At 32.8% G+C, this 17,858-nt stretch overlaps 4 protein-coding genes across 4 annotated transcripts; 2 read left to right on the top strand and 2 right to left on the bottom strand.

Moving 5' to 3' along the window:
• The first annotated feature begins 466 nt into the window (after nucleotides 1-466).
• LOC105772504 (uncharacterized) lies at nucleotides 467-1,662 on the top strand. The gene is made up of 2 exons (XM_012593782.2): nucleotides 467-786; nucleotides 1,095-1,662. The coding sequence occupies exon 2, from the start codon at nucleotides 1,153-1,155 to the stop codon at nucleotides 1,582-1,584; it is 432 nt and encodes a 143-aa protein (XP_012449236.1). The 5' UTR covers nucleotides 467-786; nucleotides 1,095-1,152; the 3' UTR covers nucleotides 1,585-1,662.
• A 4,091-nt stretch (nucleotides 1,663-5,753) lies between these two features.
• On the top strand, nucleotides 5,754-6,743 carry LOC105772503 (uncharacterized). Its single transcript, XM_012593780.2, has 2 exons — nucleotides 5,754-5,943; nucleotides 6,034-6,743. The coding sequence occupies exons 1-2, from the start codon at nucleotides 5,773-5,775 to the stop codon at nucleotides 6,496-6,498; spliced, it is 636 nt and encodes a 211-aa protein (XP_012449234.1). The 5' UTR covers nucleotides 5,754-5,772; the 3' UTR covers nucleotides 6,499-6,743.
• A 619-nt stretch (nucleotides 6,744-7,362) lies between these two features.
• Nucleotides 7,363-10,325, bottom strand: LOC105772502 (succinate dehydrogenase subunit 5, mitochondrial). Its single transcript, XM_012593779.2, has 4 exons — nucleotides 10,050-10,325; nucleotides 8,541-8,851; nucleotides 8,259-8,444; nucleotides 7,363-7,651 (listed from the first exon to the last, which is right to left on the bottom strand). The coding sequence occupies exons 1-4, from the start codon at nucleotides 10,222-10,224 to the stop codon at nucleotides 7,595-7,597; spliced, it is 729 nt and encodes a 242-aa protein (XP_012449233.1). The 5' UTR covers nucleotides 10,225-10,325; the 3' UTR covers nucleotides 7,363-7,594.
• Nucleotides 10,326-11,136: 811 nt separating this feature from the next.
• LOC105772501 (26S proteasome non-ATPase regulatory subunit 14 homolog) lies at nucleotides 11,137-13,858 on the bottom strand. The gene is made up of 6 exons (XM_012593778.2): nucleotides 13,615-13,858; nucleotides 12,873-13,050; nucleotides 12,629-12,710; nucleotides 11,924-12,100; nucleotides 11,668-11,835; nucleotides 11,137-11,535 (listed from the first exon to the last, which is right to left on the bottom strand). Exons 1-6 carry the CDS (start codon nucleotides 13,754-13,756, stop codon nucleotides 11,344-11,346), a joined length of 939 nt encoding a protein of 312 aa, XP_012449232.1. The 5' UTR covers nucleotides 13,757-13,858; the 3' UTR covers nucleotides 11,137-11,343.
• Between the last annotated feature and the right edge of the window lie 4,000 nt (nucleotides 13,859-17,858).

Genomic DNA, 17,858 nt, shown 5'->3' with positions numbered 1-17,858 from the left:
TAATCTTATTATAAAACGTAATTTTATATATTTTTGAACCAAATGAACCCTAAATATCATGTTTTGACAAGGGTAATAGCTAAGGGCAAGTAGTGGCCTTGGCCCTGGATTTTTTTTTTTTAGCTCTTTTAAAATTTATAAAATTATAAATTAATAATGGTGAAAATTTTACCTTTTAAGTACCTTAACCCCCAATTTATTATTCAATTTTGGTCCTTTAAACAATATTTTAGCCTTGCTTTTGAGTTTAAATTAGGTATTTGTTTTTAAAATTTATATAAAAGATAAAATCCACTCAAAATAATGTTGGGACGGGTAAACTAATAAAAAGGGACTAAATTTATAAGTTGAGTAAGATACAGGGACTAATTATAAAATTTAAAATAAGGGACTAAATTTATAAGTTGAGTAAAATAAAGATACTAATTATAAAGTTTGACCAGTAATTTCAAGATCGTTTTGAGGACCAAACCAACCGGTCTATCCCAGAAACAAAAAAAAAAAAAAACACAATCAAATCGGTTGTTGGAAACAAATCGATTCGTCGTCTTTTAATCATCACTTAAGTTCAAGTTTAGGAAGTTAGATCATTAGAACTTAAAAAAGGATATAATTGATTATTACAAACAATTGTTGGGAGAAAAAAAATTAAAGTAGAAAATTTTGCTTGCTTCAATAGAAATTTGCTCCAAATCTCGATTCTACGACAACATCGATAAACCCAATTCATTATCGGAGCAAAGAAGCTTTGTTTTTGAATCTTGAAGACGTTTATCATCATTTAAGGTTAGTGTTTTTATTATTTCTGTTTATGTTTTTTTTTTTGGAATTTTGATTCTAGTTTAAAAGTTGTTCATTTTGATCCTTTAATCATTAACATGTTCCATAACTTTTCTGGGTTTTGTTTTATAAATGTTAAAGGTTGTTAATTCAGTAATTTAGAGTTGATTAAATCGTTAAATTTTGGTTATAAATAGAGATTTTAGTAAAAAAAGAAGAAGAAATTTTAGTTCGAATGTTGATATTGTTAGTATTTTCTGTTAAAATTTAGTATAAACTGTGTACTGAGTTTATAATTGTTTGTGTATATGAAGTTGATATGATTGCATGAGCATATTGATGGCGAATTTTGACGGAAAATGGTGAATTTTGATGGAAAATACGGATTTTGACGGAAAATACTTAAAAACGAAGCAGATGGGTTCTGGGGAAGGGAACCCTCATTTCAGTGTTTTTGATGGAGTGAAGACTTTCTCATTAACACCCGAAGCTCTCATGGCCGATATCAACACTGCTATCACTAATCTCGAATACGCACGTGCCACGGCTTTCCTCGATTCCCCGTCTTCGTCATTGTCAAGAAACAAAAGCTGTGATTCATCCGAGTATGATGCTCAGATGGCTGATCAGGCTTATAAAGCCGGTTGTGCCGCATTAGCTGCTGGTAAGCTCGATGAAGCTTTTCATTCTTTGAATGTTTCGCTCTCTAAATGTCCGCCCGAGAAAGCCTCTGCTGTTGCTAAGCTTCAGTCTCTTATATCTCTTACTTCTCAACAACTCAACAAATCTCCTGTTTCGGACTAGCCCTGTGTTTGTAGGGTACTTTTTTCTAAATTCCATTATCACCGTTTCAATTGAATTTCAGTTAAAATTATTGCATTATGTTGCCTCTTTCATATGCTTTTGCTTTGTGTTTTGCTTCGATCCTCGGATATTCGTAAGAATCTTAGATTAATTACCACTTGGTTTTCAATTTTAAACCATGTTTTGATTAGTAGCTACGGAAAAAGGAAAGGTGCATCTCAAGAGAGATGTTCTAGCTAAATAGGTGACACTTAACTTTCACATCCTTTCGAAATTTGGGCTGTTGTGTTGATTCCGGTTTAAGTTCCGTCTAGGTTTGCTTATGCAGCATGTTTTCCTCCTGATTGGATTACTTTTACTATATTCTTAGTGAGGTTAGATGGTATCATAGTATGTTCGAGTCAAAGAACTATATACTATACAGTGTGCCAATACCGTACAAAAAATGGTAAATGCACCATGGAGGCCCTTGTACTAGGTGTTAGATTGCATTATGCCCTCTCTACTAAAAAAATGGGCAAATTAGTTCTTGTACGTTAGATCAAAGAGTAAACTGGTCCTTTTGTTAAAAATTCCATCCATTTCTACTGTTAAAAAGTGGTTTTTGTACATCAGCATGAGGTAAAGAGAGCAAAATGTAATCTAACTCCCGGTATAAGGGCTTCCATGGTACTTTTACCTACAAAAGACTATTTCAAATACTGGCAGTTTTTTAGACTTTTTGATACGACTTTCTGTCGTCCAAGGTGGTTTCTTTTACCATATTCTCGGTGAAGTTAGATAGCCTCATTGTTTCTTCGAGTCAAAAAACTGTAAACCATACATTGTGTCAATACCATTCAAAAGACCGCCTCGAGGTTTATTCGGGATTTGGATACTGGCGGTCGAGTTGAACTTTTTCAATACAACTTCTGTCATCCAAGGTGGTTACTTTTACAATATTCTCGGTGAAGTTAGATGGCCTCATCGTATGATCGAGTCAAAGAACTGTAAACTATACATTGCGTCAATACCATACAAAAGACTGTTTCGAGGTTTATTAGGGATTGCATACTAAATCATCGAGTATATCGAATTCTAACATTTGAACATTGTGTACAATTCATTCATGTTCTAGTTTTTTCTGTTTGGTTCTAAAATTAGGTGGGAAACCAGACAAAAAAGCTTGTCATTATTTGTTGCTTTTGCCTTTTTCCATTCATGAAGTTTGTCTGAGGTTGGAGATCACTTTTTCTTCTTTTCTGACAAATGCAAATGCTATTAGTTGGACTGTCCTATCATATTTCATGATATGGTTTAATTGATGATATCACATTTTCCCTTCTAGAAGTATAGTTTTACGGTTTAGGGTTGAATTTCTTAGGGTAAATAATGAGTGTTAGGAACATGAAGCATGTATGTTTATTTGCACCAAAACAGTTGCTCTAGTTGTTTGTTCTTCTGTTTTTTTCATACAATAATTGCCAAGCATGCATGCAAATATTTTACCTGATTTGCTGGTTGTCTATACCCCGGTTCGGGTAAAAGTATCATGGAGGCCCTTGTATTAGGAATCAGATTTCATTATGCTCCCTTTACTCAAAAAGGGGACAAATTAATCCTTGCATGTTAGATCAAAGAGTAAATCAGTCCGATCCATGTATGTCAGTATAAGGTATATGTGGCACGTTATGTGTACTGTTTAGTTATTTTGTCAGGAATGCCAGTTTTTAACCATAAAAATGGATGAAAATTTTTAACAGAAGAATTGATTTACTTTTTGATCTAACGTATAAAGACTAATTCAACTGTTTTTGAGTAAAGGGGTAAAATTCAAATTGACTCCTAATACTAGGGCCTTTATGGTATTTTTACCCGACTCGTTCTAAAAGAACTCAACTTTAGAGTTTTGTTATGTGTTCGAGGGAAGTTGATACTTGAAGGAGATGGATCAATGGAAACTATTGGTTCTTGGTTGAAAGATTTGATAGCTTAGATATTAAGTAATCAACGTATGATATATTCTGGTTTAAGTCTGATCATGTATGGATACCATTTGGATATTCCGATTATTAGTTCAATGTTTATCTTTATCCTTGCAGGCATGAAAGACCAGTTCCTCGAAAGAGGTGCCATTAAGAATTTCAAAAAGTCATAAATTTTAAAGTTGGAAGTTGGGTTAATAATTGGACTTGAATTTTAATATTTAAAAATTATAAAGAGTAGTTTTCTAAAAATAAAAGCAGAATGACTAAATTTCAAATTTTCAAGGAGTGCAAGAATTTGGGGTTAAAAGAAAAAATTGCATATAACAAGTTTTATATACCAATAAAAAACTTGGCTTGATTAAACTAGTTCACATGATTTGTACTTTTAAGCTCATGTTCAAACTCGTTTCATATATAAATTTTATGTTTAGGGTATATTTTTGAATTATATCAAGACTAAATTAGTAATTTAATATAAATATATTATAAATACAAAAGGTATGTTAAGCTCGTGAATTGCTCAAATTGAATATTTAAGTTATTCAAACTCGACTTGTATGTTAGCTCGAGTTCGACTTGACAATGACCCAATGGTATACTATTATACGAGCCAACTTGAACAGTTTAAAACTTGACTTGAAATTTACTATTTGAAAACTTTCTTAGAGTTTAATCGAATACACTATTATAAAAGCTAAAGCTCAGCTCGATTAACCTTGTTTACATGATTTACACCTGAGTTCGAGTTCAAACTCGTTTTCTATACAAAACTTTTAAAAAACATACTATAAAAAAAGCTAGACTAGATTTACCAATTGGTCAAAGTATTAAGGTACTCGAGCTTTAGCTTGCGCAATAACTCAAACTTGGCTCGATAAATGATCAAATCATATTCAAGTTTTCTTTCGAGTCAAACTTGAATAATTTGTAAGGGTGTAATCGAGACGAGCTGAGCTCGGATACTATCAAGCTCGAGCTCAACTTGAAACTCGAAACTTGGCTTGAACTCAATCAAACATCTATATTTAAACTTGAGCTTGACTCAAGATATAATCGAGCTATTCCAGCTCAATTAAACTCGTTTACCAATTTTTGTATTCGAGCTTGGTTCGATAATAAAATTTAAGGTTAATAATATACGAATTACTTGAAAAAAAAGATAGAATCCTTATTGTCCCAATACAATCCGTCATCGTTTGGTACCGAGTCTCAGTTTTCACCGTGACTTCAGCTTCAGGAAATTACTTGTAAGTAACTCCAAAGGAAACTATTTTATGGAAAAGGTGAAAACAAATTTATAAATTCACTTTGAAGGGTCTCAATAGGGAATTTATTTATTTATTTAATCCCAATTTATTTGTTGATAAGTCTTTAGCCTCCCTTTTTTTTTGTGTGTTTTAATTTAACTTAGTCTTTACCCCAAAGGATATAGAATCCCACTATTTTCAGTAAGCTGTAAAGCCATTATCAACACAAACATCAAAACAAATAAAGGAGCTATACCAAGTTGGTTAAATTCTAATTTTGATCTTTCAACTATGCTCGTTTTTGGAATTTAGCCCGTATACTTCTTTTATGATCTTCTTATACCTTAATTTGGTACCTTTGTTCTTACAATGTTATTAGTTAGTCCAAATACTTAATATTCTATACTATTTCCGATTAAATTTCGGTATGAAGAAGAGCTTTATAAAAATCATATTGACTTTTATAAAAGAAAAATACTGGATTAATCGAGTCTATTCAAGCAGTCACTAGTCAATTAAATGATATTCTTATAACAATTGGGGTTATAGATTTTCAGGTTCTGAATGAAGACATGGATCCTTTTTGTTTGTTAGAAGTGTTTTTTTTAAATTTACATCGGTGTTTTAACTGGAAGTCCTAATGATATTATAAAAGTAAAGGATCAAATTATATCATATTAAAACACAATGATTAACTCCTAAATTGAAGCATAATAGAGGATAAAAACCATAATTTGACCACCATATGTCTATAACAATCAGTGCTTTTATATTTAACTGGAATAGTTGATCGTGTTAACCATTTAAACTAAGAATCATGTCGAACTAAAGTATAGAAATTAAATCTCAAAATCAACATAATAGAGGGACCAAAACTATAATTTCACCATAAAAGTCTTATAATAATCATTGTTATATAAGAATATGTATGATATAAAGTCAGTAACTTAGAAATCAATTTGGCATTTCCAAACATGAGTGTCTTTTACCAAGAAGAGCACTCTCATCATTCTAAGAGATGCAAATTCATAGCTACACTTTTAAAGGAAGCATTTTCCCATTGCCATAGTTTCAATGGTCGGTTTTCGAGTTCGGGTCACGATGACGACGAACACTCAACGAGTGACATCGATGATGAGTCCGAGGTATCAACAATTTCCCACTCTTTCTATACGTACGAATGTTCATTTTGTTTCGATTCGTTTCTTTCTTTGTTTGTGATATGTTGTTTATAGGTAGTTGTTTCGGAAATCCGGACTCGAGCGATGGAAAAGATGAACAGAAAGACGAGTTCAATGACGGGAAGCTTTTCGTGGGTGTTATCTCCATCGACGGGAGAGATTTACATAAGCTCGAATCATTTTAAAAGAAGAGACAACGATAATGAAGATGATGAATTCTTTTCAGTAGGGAGTTGTTTCTCATTGTGTTCGAGTGGTGTTAGTAGGGAAGCGTTTATGTCGGCTAAATCAAATTTCTCACGTTGTTCGAGTTTAAAGAATGTTGATTTCCCAGAGATTTGGAAGTTTGATTCAGAAGATTTTCGAAGGCGATCGATCATTAGGGAGTTTTGTCATTGTGAAGGGTGGCCATTTGGGTTATGTAGGAAAGTTGTGTTGCTACCACCTTTGCCTAAATCACCCTCGGAATCTTGGTCTTGGCGTAAAGGGACTAGATTAGCCAAGACTCCATATATTTAAATATGTTGCAAGTTTCTATACTTTGATATAATTCTTTTACTTCAAAAAATCTTTTTATCTATAAAGAATTTTAGTCCAATCATTGACATCCATCAATGTCTTTAGTGTCAACAATTGGACTGAGAAAAATTATGATACTAAAATAAAGTACAAAGACAGATGATATATTAGTCACTTTTGTTTCAATTTCTTTTTTCTTTCATTTTGACAATAAAAGCCGAATATACATTTAATATGAATATTTTATATATTTGAAGAATTGCCCTATTACATTTATACTTGAGTATTTATATCCTAATAAGAAATATTATTAAGCCTCATTTGCAAATATATGGGGTAAGATAAGGTCAATAGTAGACCTATTTGAGGATAGAATTATCACTTAAACTCGAAGATTTACTCAAATTCGAGATAGTTGAAGTCAAAATATTAGATCTAAAAATTTGTTTAAATAAAAAATTAAACCTGTTTAAAACATAAGTTAAATCTAAGCTCAAACATTCAAACTTGAATTCAAACTAACTCAATTTGTTTTCTAAATTTATAATATACTATATTATATAATTTATAATAAAATAAATAAATCATTAGTAATTTATAATACTATGAAGTAAACATTAAATAAAATTGCTTACATATGAAAATTCAATAAATGAAAAAATAAAATATAAATAATATAATTTTTAGAAAAATAAAAGTCATATATGCATGGCCAAAATAAATGAGTTAATTAGTTACAAATATGAAATTTGAGCAAAATTTTAAACTTATATTTTAGATTAAATTGAGTTCAAGTAAGTATAAATGTGTTAATATCATACCTAAAGTTGACCTAAACCCAACAACCCTCAAGCTGGAGAAAAATTTTCCCATAAAATTTTCCATGCAAAATTTTCCCATAAAAAAATTTTCAGAAACATGATTTTACACTTTGATTTATTGTTTTGTTGACAACATAAGCCTTTTTATTTAGCTTTCCAAGCAAACTCCAAGGTTTTCTAGGAGAACAACACCAACTTGTCTCCTACTATTCATAAACATGATCTAAAACAGAACAAAAAAAAGAGTTCACATGAAATGTCTCAACAATTTAGTGCTAAGCTCTTTGTTCCACATAAGATCCAGAGAGTCCCGAGGTACCAAGAACGGTAATCTGCATCGAAAGCAACCGAAAAAAATATTAGACCGAATTACATTTTTCGTAATTGCATGATTCATACACCTAAAGTTTGCGTTAAACTGTTTCCGTGACCAGTGACATTGTCAAATATAAAAAAGGCAGCAAAGGAAAACAACGGGTGAATGCATATAAGTCTCGGCGGATGAAGATGGATTGGAAAACAGGTTAAAGTTTAGCCCGGGGTTCAGCTTGGTGTTCTGGAATACCGGACATTTAAGATGTTAACCATGGTCACAGAAGAACAAATAGCAATTAGCATGTACAAGCTGAGGCATCTTAACCTAAATTGTAATTCTCTTGTTTCGTATTAAAACACGAACTACGTGAAAATGATGTGAAGTGAATGAATAAACCGTGTTAAAACATGGTCGAGGTAGATCATGAAGTCGTGACTGAATTCATAGAAATGTTGCAAATAGTATATATAATCTGAGGCATTTTGGCACTTTAACCTAAGTCATAATTCTCTTGTTTCATATTAATACATGAACTACATGAAAAATGATAAGAAGTGCATGAATAAACGCTGATCATGCAGTCGTAACCGAATTCATAGATATGCTGTAAATAAGTTTATTACCTTTCCCCACTCAGAACCTAGGCCACTACATCTCATCTTTAGGTAGATCATCTTTGATCCCAACTCATTCTCTACCTTCTTTCGCAAGTAGGTTTCGTTAGGACCGAATGCATCCAAGTAAGTCGCGTATCGTTGGAACACTGTCTTAAGTGCAGCAGCAAACTCGCTTGATAAAGGTTTTACATTCTACGAAATAAAGGATTCGATTCATCAAATGCCAACAATCGGCAATAGAAAGAAAAGAAAAGGGAAAAACGAGGTCTTTATATATTATAGTAATACCTCTCCGCTCACTCCGATGCTGTCATCGAGTTCCATTTTCATGGTGATTAGAATACCACCAAACTCTTCAACAGCTTCAGCGGCACGGAAAACATTTCTCAAAGCTTCCTGACCGGCTTTGTCATCAGTATTTTTCGATAAGGCTTTCTTTGCATCTTGTACAACCGAATAGGGAAGCTCATCCCAACTTGCAGCCATTAAGTCCTTGAAAACATTCAGAATCTCAGTGTCGTTTATGTCAGGCAAATGAGCTGCATCTTCACTAAAATAGCGCATGCTTCCCGATCTCAACGCAAAGGACGACCTCCCACCTGCATATTTTCACTCGTGAATAAAAATGTGTTGGAACTTGATTCAAGTTGGTATTATTACAAGTTACAACATGCTACACAATCCACTAGAAGTTCGTATACATTTAATGCACTCTATTTACAAATCTATACACTGTCTATGTCTAAATTTAATTTCAACGCCTTTATCAAGGTAACAGCATTTAGTTCACTTTCATATATATAGTGTATCAAATACCAGCCCTTAATTGTAAGCAGGTACAAAATATAGTTTCATTAAAGTAGCTGCGTCCTAATATCATACACACAAGTACACATCAAAAACCCATAAATTAGCAGAAAACACTCACAACCTTAAGGGGATTCTAAAGAGGTTAAAAATCCAACCTTCAAGGAGTATAGTTCTGTTGACAGGATTTAGAATTGCTCCGGAAAAAGTCTGTGAAATGTCATCCATTGAGGAACGACAGACACCTCAACAGGTCCAGCATTGGGCTCAGAATGTATATGTTCGGTTTTATCCCTGGGTTTTGTCTCCCAAATCCGCTGAGAGCCTGAGTGCGTTCACAGAATGGTTGTGCTGAGAGCCTGCCGTGGTGGCGGTTCCCAGCTCCACCTAGCAAGAAAACTCAACATTTGCAAGTCCTACCAAGAGCAAATGTTGAGATTTACTTGATAAGTGAAAGTGCTCCCGCTCTCTTGGCAAACTAAGTCTGTGAACCCACTTGAACTTTCAATAGACTCGGGAGACAAAACCCAACAATAAAACTGAACATAGACATCCAAGGTCTAATACCGGACCTGTTAAGAGGTTCGTGGGCCCTCCTCCTCAGGTTCTTGGCACAATCAGCCTCTGAACTCACTCGGACTCTCAGTAGAGTCGGGAGATAAAACCCAGAAATAAAACCAAATATAGACTTAAGGAGTCGGTAGGCCCTCGGCAAATGATACTTCACAGACTTCTCCCCGAACAGTTAGAATCCCTCAACAAGTTCAAATCTCGCAGACGTAAAAAAATAGCTACAAATTTGAAATCCCAAGAAGAAAAAGTCAGCCACGAGCTATATTATTACTAAAACACTAAATCTAAGTCGATAAACTCAGCGATTCCCAATATAATCAGAAAAAGGAGAAAGATAAACTCAGCGATTTCCAATATAATTTAAAAAAACGAGAAATGGGTAATCAAAAAAGAATCCAAAAGAATAGAAAAAAGTACCAGAAGGGGTGTTTCTAGGCAGATTAGGGGCGATAGGCGATGAGATAGAGAAGAAACTCCGGGAAACCAAGTGGCGATTGTGGTTGACGGCGGCCGTGACGGCGATGGGGGTAAAACGGGAAGATCTGAAACGTGCTGCTCTATAAACGGATCTCAACGCCATCATCTTCTCCATTTTTTTTGAAGCTTTTTATTTTTTTAGTTTTTAATCAAATTGGCAGAGAGACGGTACAGAGAAAAGCAGAGTCAGCCGAGTATCGAAAGCGTTGTTTAATAAACGGGAAGCTTTGGCAAATCAATGTTTTTAACAATTTTGGGCTGGGCTTTAGTCTCTTCTTAATTAACAGTATTTAGAAAGGGTCAAGTCATTCATCATCTAATTTTAAAAACTTACAAAATAATTACACAAACTATTCAAAATTTTCATTTAATTCATTGATCTGTTAAAATTACAACTTAATGCCATTTTTATTCGCACCATATGCAAACTACATCAATCGAACACGGATCAAAATCCAGACAACTTTCTTCTCCGATTTTTAATAATGACCATCAGATCAATTTAAATCTAATGTGTATTTTTATATTATCGATGAGTATTGATCTATCATACAAATCGTTAAATCATCACTAGCAGCTCATTAGCTGGACTTTAAAATGGAAGACCTTAACAACTCACTAACTTATATGAAAACGAATAGTTCAATGAGGATTTCTGTACCAAAACATAGTCTTAATAACCATTTAATGATACTCAAAACTCCGTTCACTTGAGCAAAGCTTGATAATAACCTAATTATATTTGAATTTCTCCAGATCACGAATGTAACCCAAAAACATGCAGAACCACTATTGAAATCAAATTGGACTGGACAATCAAATCAATTAAACCAAAAATCATGAACTGGCTTTAAACTGACTTTTTGAGTGAACCATTTGAAACTAGTTAAACCAGACTAAAAAACTGTAGTTAATATTTTTCATTTTTTATTATAAATTTTTAATAATTTATTTAATTAAACCTAATCCGACTGATTGAGCTGAGCCACTGGTCTGGTTTTAAAAAACTTGAGCAATAACTGCAATATGAAGAATCTCAGAAAACTATCAGAAGGCAAGTAACAAAAGTTAAACATCTTCACAATCCCACTTACACATCAGAGGGGATAACAGAGAGATTAATGAGACAACATGATAGTCCCTTTCAAATTTCACAATACAATGGCAGTTTTTGACCAACAAGCTATGATAGTTCCTGAATATGAAAAAAGAGTATACAGGTGCTAAAAGAGTTTTAGAACACCACCGTGTCGAGCATAGTTCCCAATGTCTGAACTATGTTTGACGACATCAAGTTCGAGACATGTTCCTCTAAGTGCTTCTTGGCATCTTGTCGGCCGACATTTGCGATCGCCAGCTTCTCAGGAGGTAATTCATCTTCCTCCTGCACTGCCTTATTGTATTTTATAGCTAAATTCAGCATTTCCTGCACATATCAAAATAAACCAACAAAACATCATAACTTTATGGAAGATACCTCGCTTCCATGGGGGACATCAACATATATACACATATACATACAACAGCATAGCTTGGATGATAAAGTCTATTCAATCACCTGAACAGTCTGCTCATTAGTTTTGGAATGAGTATCGAAACGTCTAAGTGTCAGTCCATCTGTCCACTTCTTCTTGTGAAGATTCAACAGCATCTTTTCCTCGAGTTCATTCTTCCGGTAGTTAATGGCTATGGAGTAGTAATGTCTGTTTAGCCCATGTATTAATGCCTGACAAATGAAAATGGTGAGATGAATGAGATTTCACAAGTAAAAGAAGATACACTAAAACAGTAAGACGTATTCATTTGGCACTCACTTGAATAGATGGCTTATTAAGATGCCCGAGATTAGATGTTGTCTGACGTGGTTCTTGGCCAAGCATCATGGTTTGTGGGTTGATCAAGCGGAATGCATCGATCACCACTTTCCCTTTAACACTCTGAATTGGGTCCACCACCACTGCTACAGCCCTTTGGTTCAAAGCTTCAAAACTCTGCAAGCAATAAAAGATGTTAAATCCTGAGCATGAAAGACTTTGACACGTTTTTGATGTCTTCCCAATGATCAAAGCTTCAAAACCAGGAAAGGTGGAAAAAGAGAGAAGGAACGGGGCAGGAGAGATTGGAGAGTTTACAAAACTATGAATCACAATCAATACAATGCAGCGTCCAAAATGATTGCCTTAAAGGTATCAATTAAGGACAGTGTTATCAAAGCAATACCCATGCCCTCGAACCACCCCACCCCCTACCTACAGAAAAGAAAGAATTGAAACGTAGAGGAAAAAGAACCCTATAAGACAAATAATATCATGAAACTGAATATAAGAGCTAGATAAGTTGAATTTTTTGTTTCTTTCTAAGAAAAGAATGAAATGATCAATAGGCTGCATCAATGCCAACACTGATGGAAGATAAAAAAAGCTCATGATCTGACAAGAAAATCTTCTAAGCAACAGTAAAATAGTAAGTGTCCTAGCATGTGTCTAATGCAGCACTATGCAAAAAAGTTTGAACACAACCTGCTGTGTGTTTATGTCAACACCAGAAAGCCAGCAGCCAAATCCAGGATGTGAATGGTACCAACCCACCACCATCTCTGGTCTGCAAGACCAAGCAAAAGGATCAGCTCAATTGAGAGAAACAGGTAATCAAGGAGTACAAAACCATCAAATCTTGTTAAAAAAGTATTATTTCTTCAAAGCTCGAGTTATTTCCAGCAACAATTATAAGCTAATATGAAATAAACTCAAGAGTAGTTAATACCTTCCAGTTTGTTTGAGCATATCAAGCATATTTGTTTGGAAAACATGATCCACAGCTTCAACACTGACACCAGTACCACTCTGTGGCATTGCAAAGACATCCACAACACGTACGGTGTACTCATCGACAAACTCTCCCAACATCAAACCCATAACTTCCATGGGAACTCCAGCTCTTCCTATAAAATTTTCACATCAAGCAAAACTCAGAAACAGAATCACAACAACCATCAGGTATAGGTTATCCTAGACCTAACAATTGGACAGGTCAAATTGATTTTAGGTAGAGTCAATCTGGATCGAGTTAATTCAAGTTTTAAATTGTTCGGATCAGTTTCGAGTTCAGATCACTTCCGTATAAGGTTAATTCTGGTTCGGGTTGTTCATTTTTTATAGTCAAATAACACCAGGTCGGGTTTAGATTTAGGCTTTCACGTTTAGGTCAGGATTTAAAAGTCTAAATTATTCCTAAAATCGAAATTGAAACAGCTCACATGTCTCATAAGCAAGTAAATGAAAGGCAGATCAGAAAATCGAAGTTTTTATTCAATAAAGTAAACACTAAAACGCAAAAAGCAAAACAGTATAAGCCCATCGATTGTTTCTATCAATTTTCTCAACAAAAATATAATGCGGAGAAACCCTAATCACTTAAGCAAGTAAAATCAGCAGAAGAGAATAGGAAATATGTATATATAAATACACACACACATATACACACACCGGGAGAGAGAGAGGGGTACCGTGCTTGAGCATTTTGAGGAGGGCCAAAGAGGAGATGTAGACCTGCTCCGACGAATCGAGAGTCGGCGAATCCGGCGGCGGGTGACCCAACGCACCACCAGCGCCGGCGAACATCCTGTGCAATCGTTCCATACCGGACATCGTCGATCGGAGTTTTTGGGAACTTTTCTTTGGTAGCAAGACAAGTGAGAATTTCTCTGATTTTTTTCTGTCCCTTTCGGTTTGCAGCTCTCTGTAAATCCTTATGGGCTGTAAAGGCTAATATATATAGTACGGCTTGTTATGTCGATCCAGGTCCGGTCCAATTTAAGCAATAGATAGTGGACCTAAAATGGCCCAAAAATCAAATTGATGGGCTTATTTGAGCCCAGTAATCAGGGTACCAATGGAGGTTTTTTATTTGTATATATAAAATAATAATAAATTCGGGTCATTCTGATCAAATCGAATCCAAACCTGGTTTAACTTGATTTGATTCTAAAAATTCCATTCAGCTTAAATTCATTTCAAACTTAAAATTGACCCAAACCTGGAACAATCTAAATTAAAATGATATAAACACAAAATAATCTAAACTCGAACTAACCCAAACAAATAATCTAAAATGATTTAAACTAAAATTAATCATAACTTAAAATTATTCGAACCTGAAATGACTCAGAGACATTAAAACCAAATAACCCAAAATCAATATTACTCAAAACCCAAAACACTTCCAACCCAAATCAAATAAGTGAATAGATGTTGATATATGTTGGTAGCAATATCCTAAACTAAATCATGCATTATCCCACAATTATCCATTTCTTATAGAAAACACTATAATGGTCTATAAATAGATGGTATTGCAATGGGATTGTGTGATGCTTAGGGTGCATAATTCAATTTGTTTCTCAATATTTTTAAAATCGAATAAATTGGGCTTTTTTTAAAAAGCAGAGTAATTTAATTCTTTTTAATATTATAAGTGAGTACGACGTTAATGTCTTTTGTTAGTTGTACATACTTTTGATTGCTATAATAACTAATTTAGTCCTTAATGTTTACATGTTTTTGTCAATTTGATTGAATCTAAAAAAAATAAACAAATTTAGCCTCAACATTCACACATGTTGCATGTTAAATTTGTTAAATCAGAACCACATTGATAGAAAGTCTAAAATTTGAGAGTTGAATTTGTTATTATACCAATCAAGATTACGTACAATTGGCAGAAAATATTAACTTTGAGACTAATTGTCTTTAATTGCTCATCTTCGAAATTTTTTTAGATGGATCAACTTGCTCAATATCGAAATTGAGAGGGATTGGAGAGGTGTTTTTGCCTTTTTTTTTTCCTTCAACCTAAAAAGTGAGTGGGGAAGAGTTTAGTAGGAAATGTGAGATTTAGCCTAGTGAAATTCTTCTCTAGGCAAGGCCCTACAAGCGTGATTAAGTCCGAATTGCGTTAACAACTACTTTTATTTTAGATTTCTATTCTTTCTATGTATGCATGTTAGTATATCATTCGGTATACCCATATTTCTTGGTACACTTCACTACCAATATCACATTTTCACTAGGTTTGCATTATTTATTTATTTATTTCGAAGAGTTTAAAAGTATGATTACATGGATAAGTATAATACAAATCACATTTAATACATGCTCGGTTAGCTAGAATTCGAAGAGACCCAATACAACTACGTACGATGGATTGGAAACCAAAATAAATTCAAACAAACCCATACATGGTGGGACTCAAACTTAGAATAATCTAACGGAAAACCTACACATAACATAATTTCCAGTATATATATCTTTTTGGTATAATCACAAGTTCCTTAATTTGTTTTAGGATAAATCCCAAAACTATACATGAATTATAGTTTAATGTGCAATTGTATACATTAACTTTGATCGATTCTTGTGAATTATTAATACAATTATTGATATAACATCATTTTATGTTTATATATTACATACATGAATAATTATATTTATCCAATATAAAAATAAATTGATATATTTATTTCTTTGAATGTGCATGATTAAATCAAAATTAAAATTTCAAGTATACATTTGAACCACAATTAGGGTTTTACGTGTATAATTACACCAAATTAAAGTTTATGTATATGTACATTAAATTAAAGTTTATATATAATTTTGAAATTTATCCCTTTATTTTACTATCTAAGACTAGTCATATTCGAGTTAGAAGTAGAATTTAAGTAAAGCCGTTCTAAAATGGCAACTCCAACATTTAATTCCACGCGATAAAACTCAAATCGGATGCTTAAAACCCAAAAAATGTCAACTTTCCCAACACTATCATAGTATTAAAGATCGATATGTCACTATTTCCTCGAATATTCCTTAAACAACTTGATTTTTTCAATATATCGTAATTCAAATATATGATGGTTGTTAATAAATTACAGTTAAGGTTATTAAATTATTAATAAGTTTACGTTTTGGTCATTTAATTTTAAAAAGGTTATAAAATAGTTATTAAACTATTCAAAAGTTTTCGTTTAATTCACTAGGCTTTTAAAATCGCTGCTGTATAGCCTTCTCTGTTCGCATCGCTTGTACAAACTGAAAGCTCTCCTTACCTTTTTCTTCTACAGTTCTGTTTTTCTTTTCCATGAAATAACTTGAATGTCACAAATCTGCGAACTAAAATCTAAACAACTTTCTTTTCCTATCTCCGACATTGACCTTCAGATCGACTTGGATCTAATGTATGTTCTTCTACTCTTTGATGTGTATTGATCCACCACACTGATCGTCAAATCGTTACTTGGAGCTCGTTAGCAAGGCTTTCTTAGAAAAATAAACCTAACAACCCAATGACTTAAATAAAAACTTTTGAATAATTCAATGATCATTTTATAACTTTTTAAAATTGAATGACTAAAATGTAAATTTACTAATGATTTAATAACTTTAGGTTTAATTTATAGGGATAAAATCAAAAAATGAATGGGTATGGATTCTTAAAACCCATGACCAATTAACTCGTCAAAAGACTATAATTATTTGGAATAGGTTGGTAGCTACCATAATCATTAACCAAAGTTGACGAGTAGATACTAACATACATCAACAAAATTCCAAAGGGTCAAAATTTCAGCACCAAAAACTCTCAATATCAACCCCCATGCTGATAATAAAAATAACAAATTATTATTAAATAATTGACTTTTAATTCAACTTGCCTAATGGGGTATAAATTGACAATAGTGACGAAATTTCATAAAGTTAAATTTACGCTAATTAAGAGTGGGTTTGGATGGACAGTGCAATACGTTTTGTCTTTTTTTTTGTTTCACGTTATAATATCATTATAGCATCTAATTTCATCGTCATCACTGTGCACCACCTATTCAAACCCATACTAAGTATTTCACATTGATTCCTTAATATTATTAGAGTTTAGGGTTTATTTTAGATTCACAAACTTATTTTTAATATGTTTTTTTAAAAAAGACTTTATATTTATGGGTGTGAAGTTCTGTAATATAAATTGAATTGTATGTATAAATTTTACTGTCCAATCGTTTCTGGATAATGAATGGATTTTATTGTAAACTCGATAATCATAAATGTCGAGATATTACTAGTAATTTTTAGAATATTCTTACAAAATCTTTTATTTTATCGTTATGAAAAGAAAGTTGATGTAATGGAACAATAATTCAACTCTTGTGTGTCGAAGTATGTTGTAACTATTTTTAAAAAATATGATGTAACTATTTTTGAGTTATTTCAAATAGAAAAAATAATATCTATTAGTAATTTTTGTGTAATAAAAAGCTCTTATCTTTTATAAATTTGAATTTTTTTTTCCTTTTTTCGTGATTGGATGAATTTTGATATTGTTAGCAAAAGTTAAAGCTCTGAATTTTTAAGTACTTGAATTTGAGTCCCACCATATGTAATTGTCATATGTGGGTTTTCAATAGATGTGAGTCGGATTAGGTTTAGGTTAGGTTTATATATGATATTAATACACCTTATGTTTGCTTAAGCTTGGTCGGATCTAAAATATGAGCTTCAAATTTTGTCAAAGCTCATCTATATTTATAAATGGCTAACCCAATCTTGTTTTAGACCCGCCCATGTTATTATTATTATTATTTAATTCTTTTAAAAATAATATTAGTTTTAATTTAATATTTATTTATATTTGATTTTTTACCATCTATTAAAAATTTAAGCATAGATAACTTAACAATTTTTAACGTTTACATTATAG

This window comes from Gossypium raimondii, chromosome 6 (genome assembly GCF_025698545.1).
Source record: "Gossypium raimondii isolate GPD5lz chromosome 6, ASM2569854v1, whole genome shotgun sequence".
Classification (NCBI taxonomy): Eukaryota; Viridiplantae; Streptophyta; class Magnoliopsida; order Malvales; family Malvaceae; genus Gossypium; species Gossypium raimondii.
This window is presented reverse-complemented; position numbering and strand designations above follow the sequence as displayed.

What these genes read in the sequence shown, in the direction of transcription:
- LOC105772503 (XM_012593780.2), top strand. Translation starts at nt 5,773, where the DNA reads ATGAGTGTCTTTTACCAAGAAGAGCACTCTCATCATTCTAAGAGATGC. An exon ending in ACATCGATGATGAGTCCGAG is followed by an intron (nt 5,944 to 6,033) that starts GTATCAACAATT and finishes TGTTGTTTATAG; the next exon opens with GTAGTTGTTTCGGAAATCCG.
- LOC105772502 (XM_012593779.2), bottom strand. Translation starts at nt 10,224, where the DNA reads ATGGAGAAGATGATGGCGTTGAGATCCGTTTATAGAGCAGCACGTTTC. An exon ending in GCATCGGAGTGAGCGGAGAG is followed by an intron (nt 8,445 to 8,540) that starts GTATTACTATAA and finishes TTTATTTCGTAG; the next exon opens with AATGTAAAACCTTTATCAAG. An exon ending in TAGGTTCTGAGTGGGGAAAG is followed by an intron (nt 7,652 to 8,258) that starts GTAATAAACTTA and finishes CTTTCGATGCAG; the next exon opens with ATTACCGTTCTTGGTACCTC.
- LOC105772504 (XM_012593782.2), top strand. Translation starts at nt 1,153, where the DNA reads ATGGAAAATACGGATTTTGACGGAAAATACTTAAAAACGAAGCAGATG.
- LOC105772501 (XM_012593778.2), bottom strand. Translation starts at nt 13,756, where the DNA reads ATGTCCGGTATGGAACGATTGCACAGGATGTTCGCCGGCGCTGGTGGT. An exon ending in CCTCAAAATGCTCAAGCACG is followed by an intron (nt 13,051 to 13,614) that starts GTACCCCTCTCT and finishes AAAATTTTATAG; the next exon opens with GAAGAGCTGGAGTTCCCATG. An exon ending in TTGACATAAACACACAGCAG is followed by an intron (nt 12,101 to 12,628) that starts GTTGTGTTCAAA and finishes TATTGCTTGCAG; the next exon opens with AGTTTTGAAGCTTTGAACCA.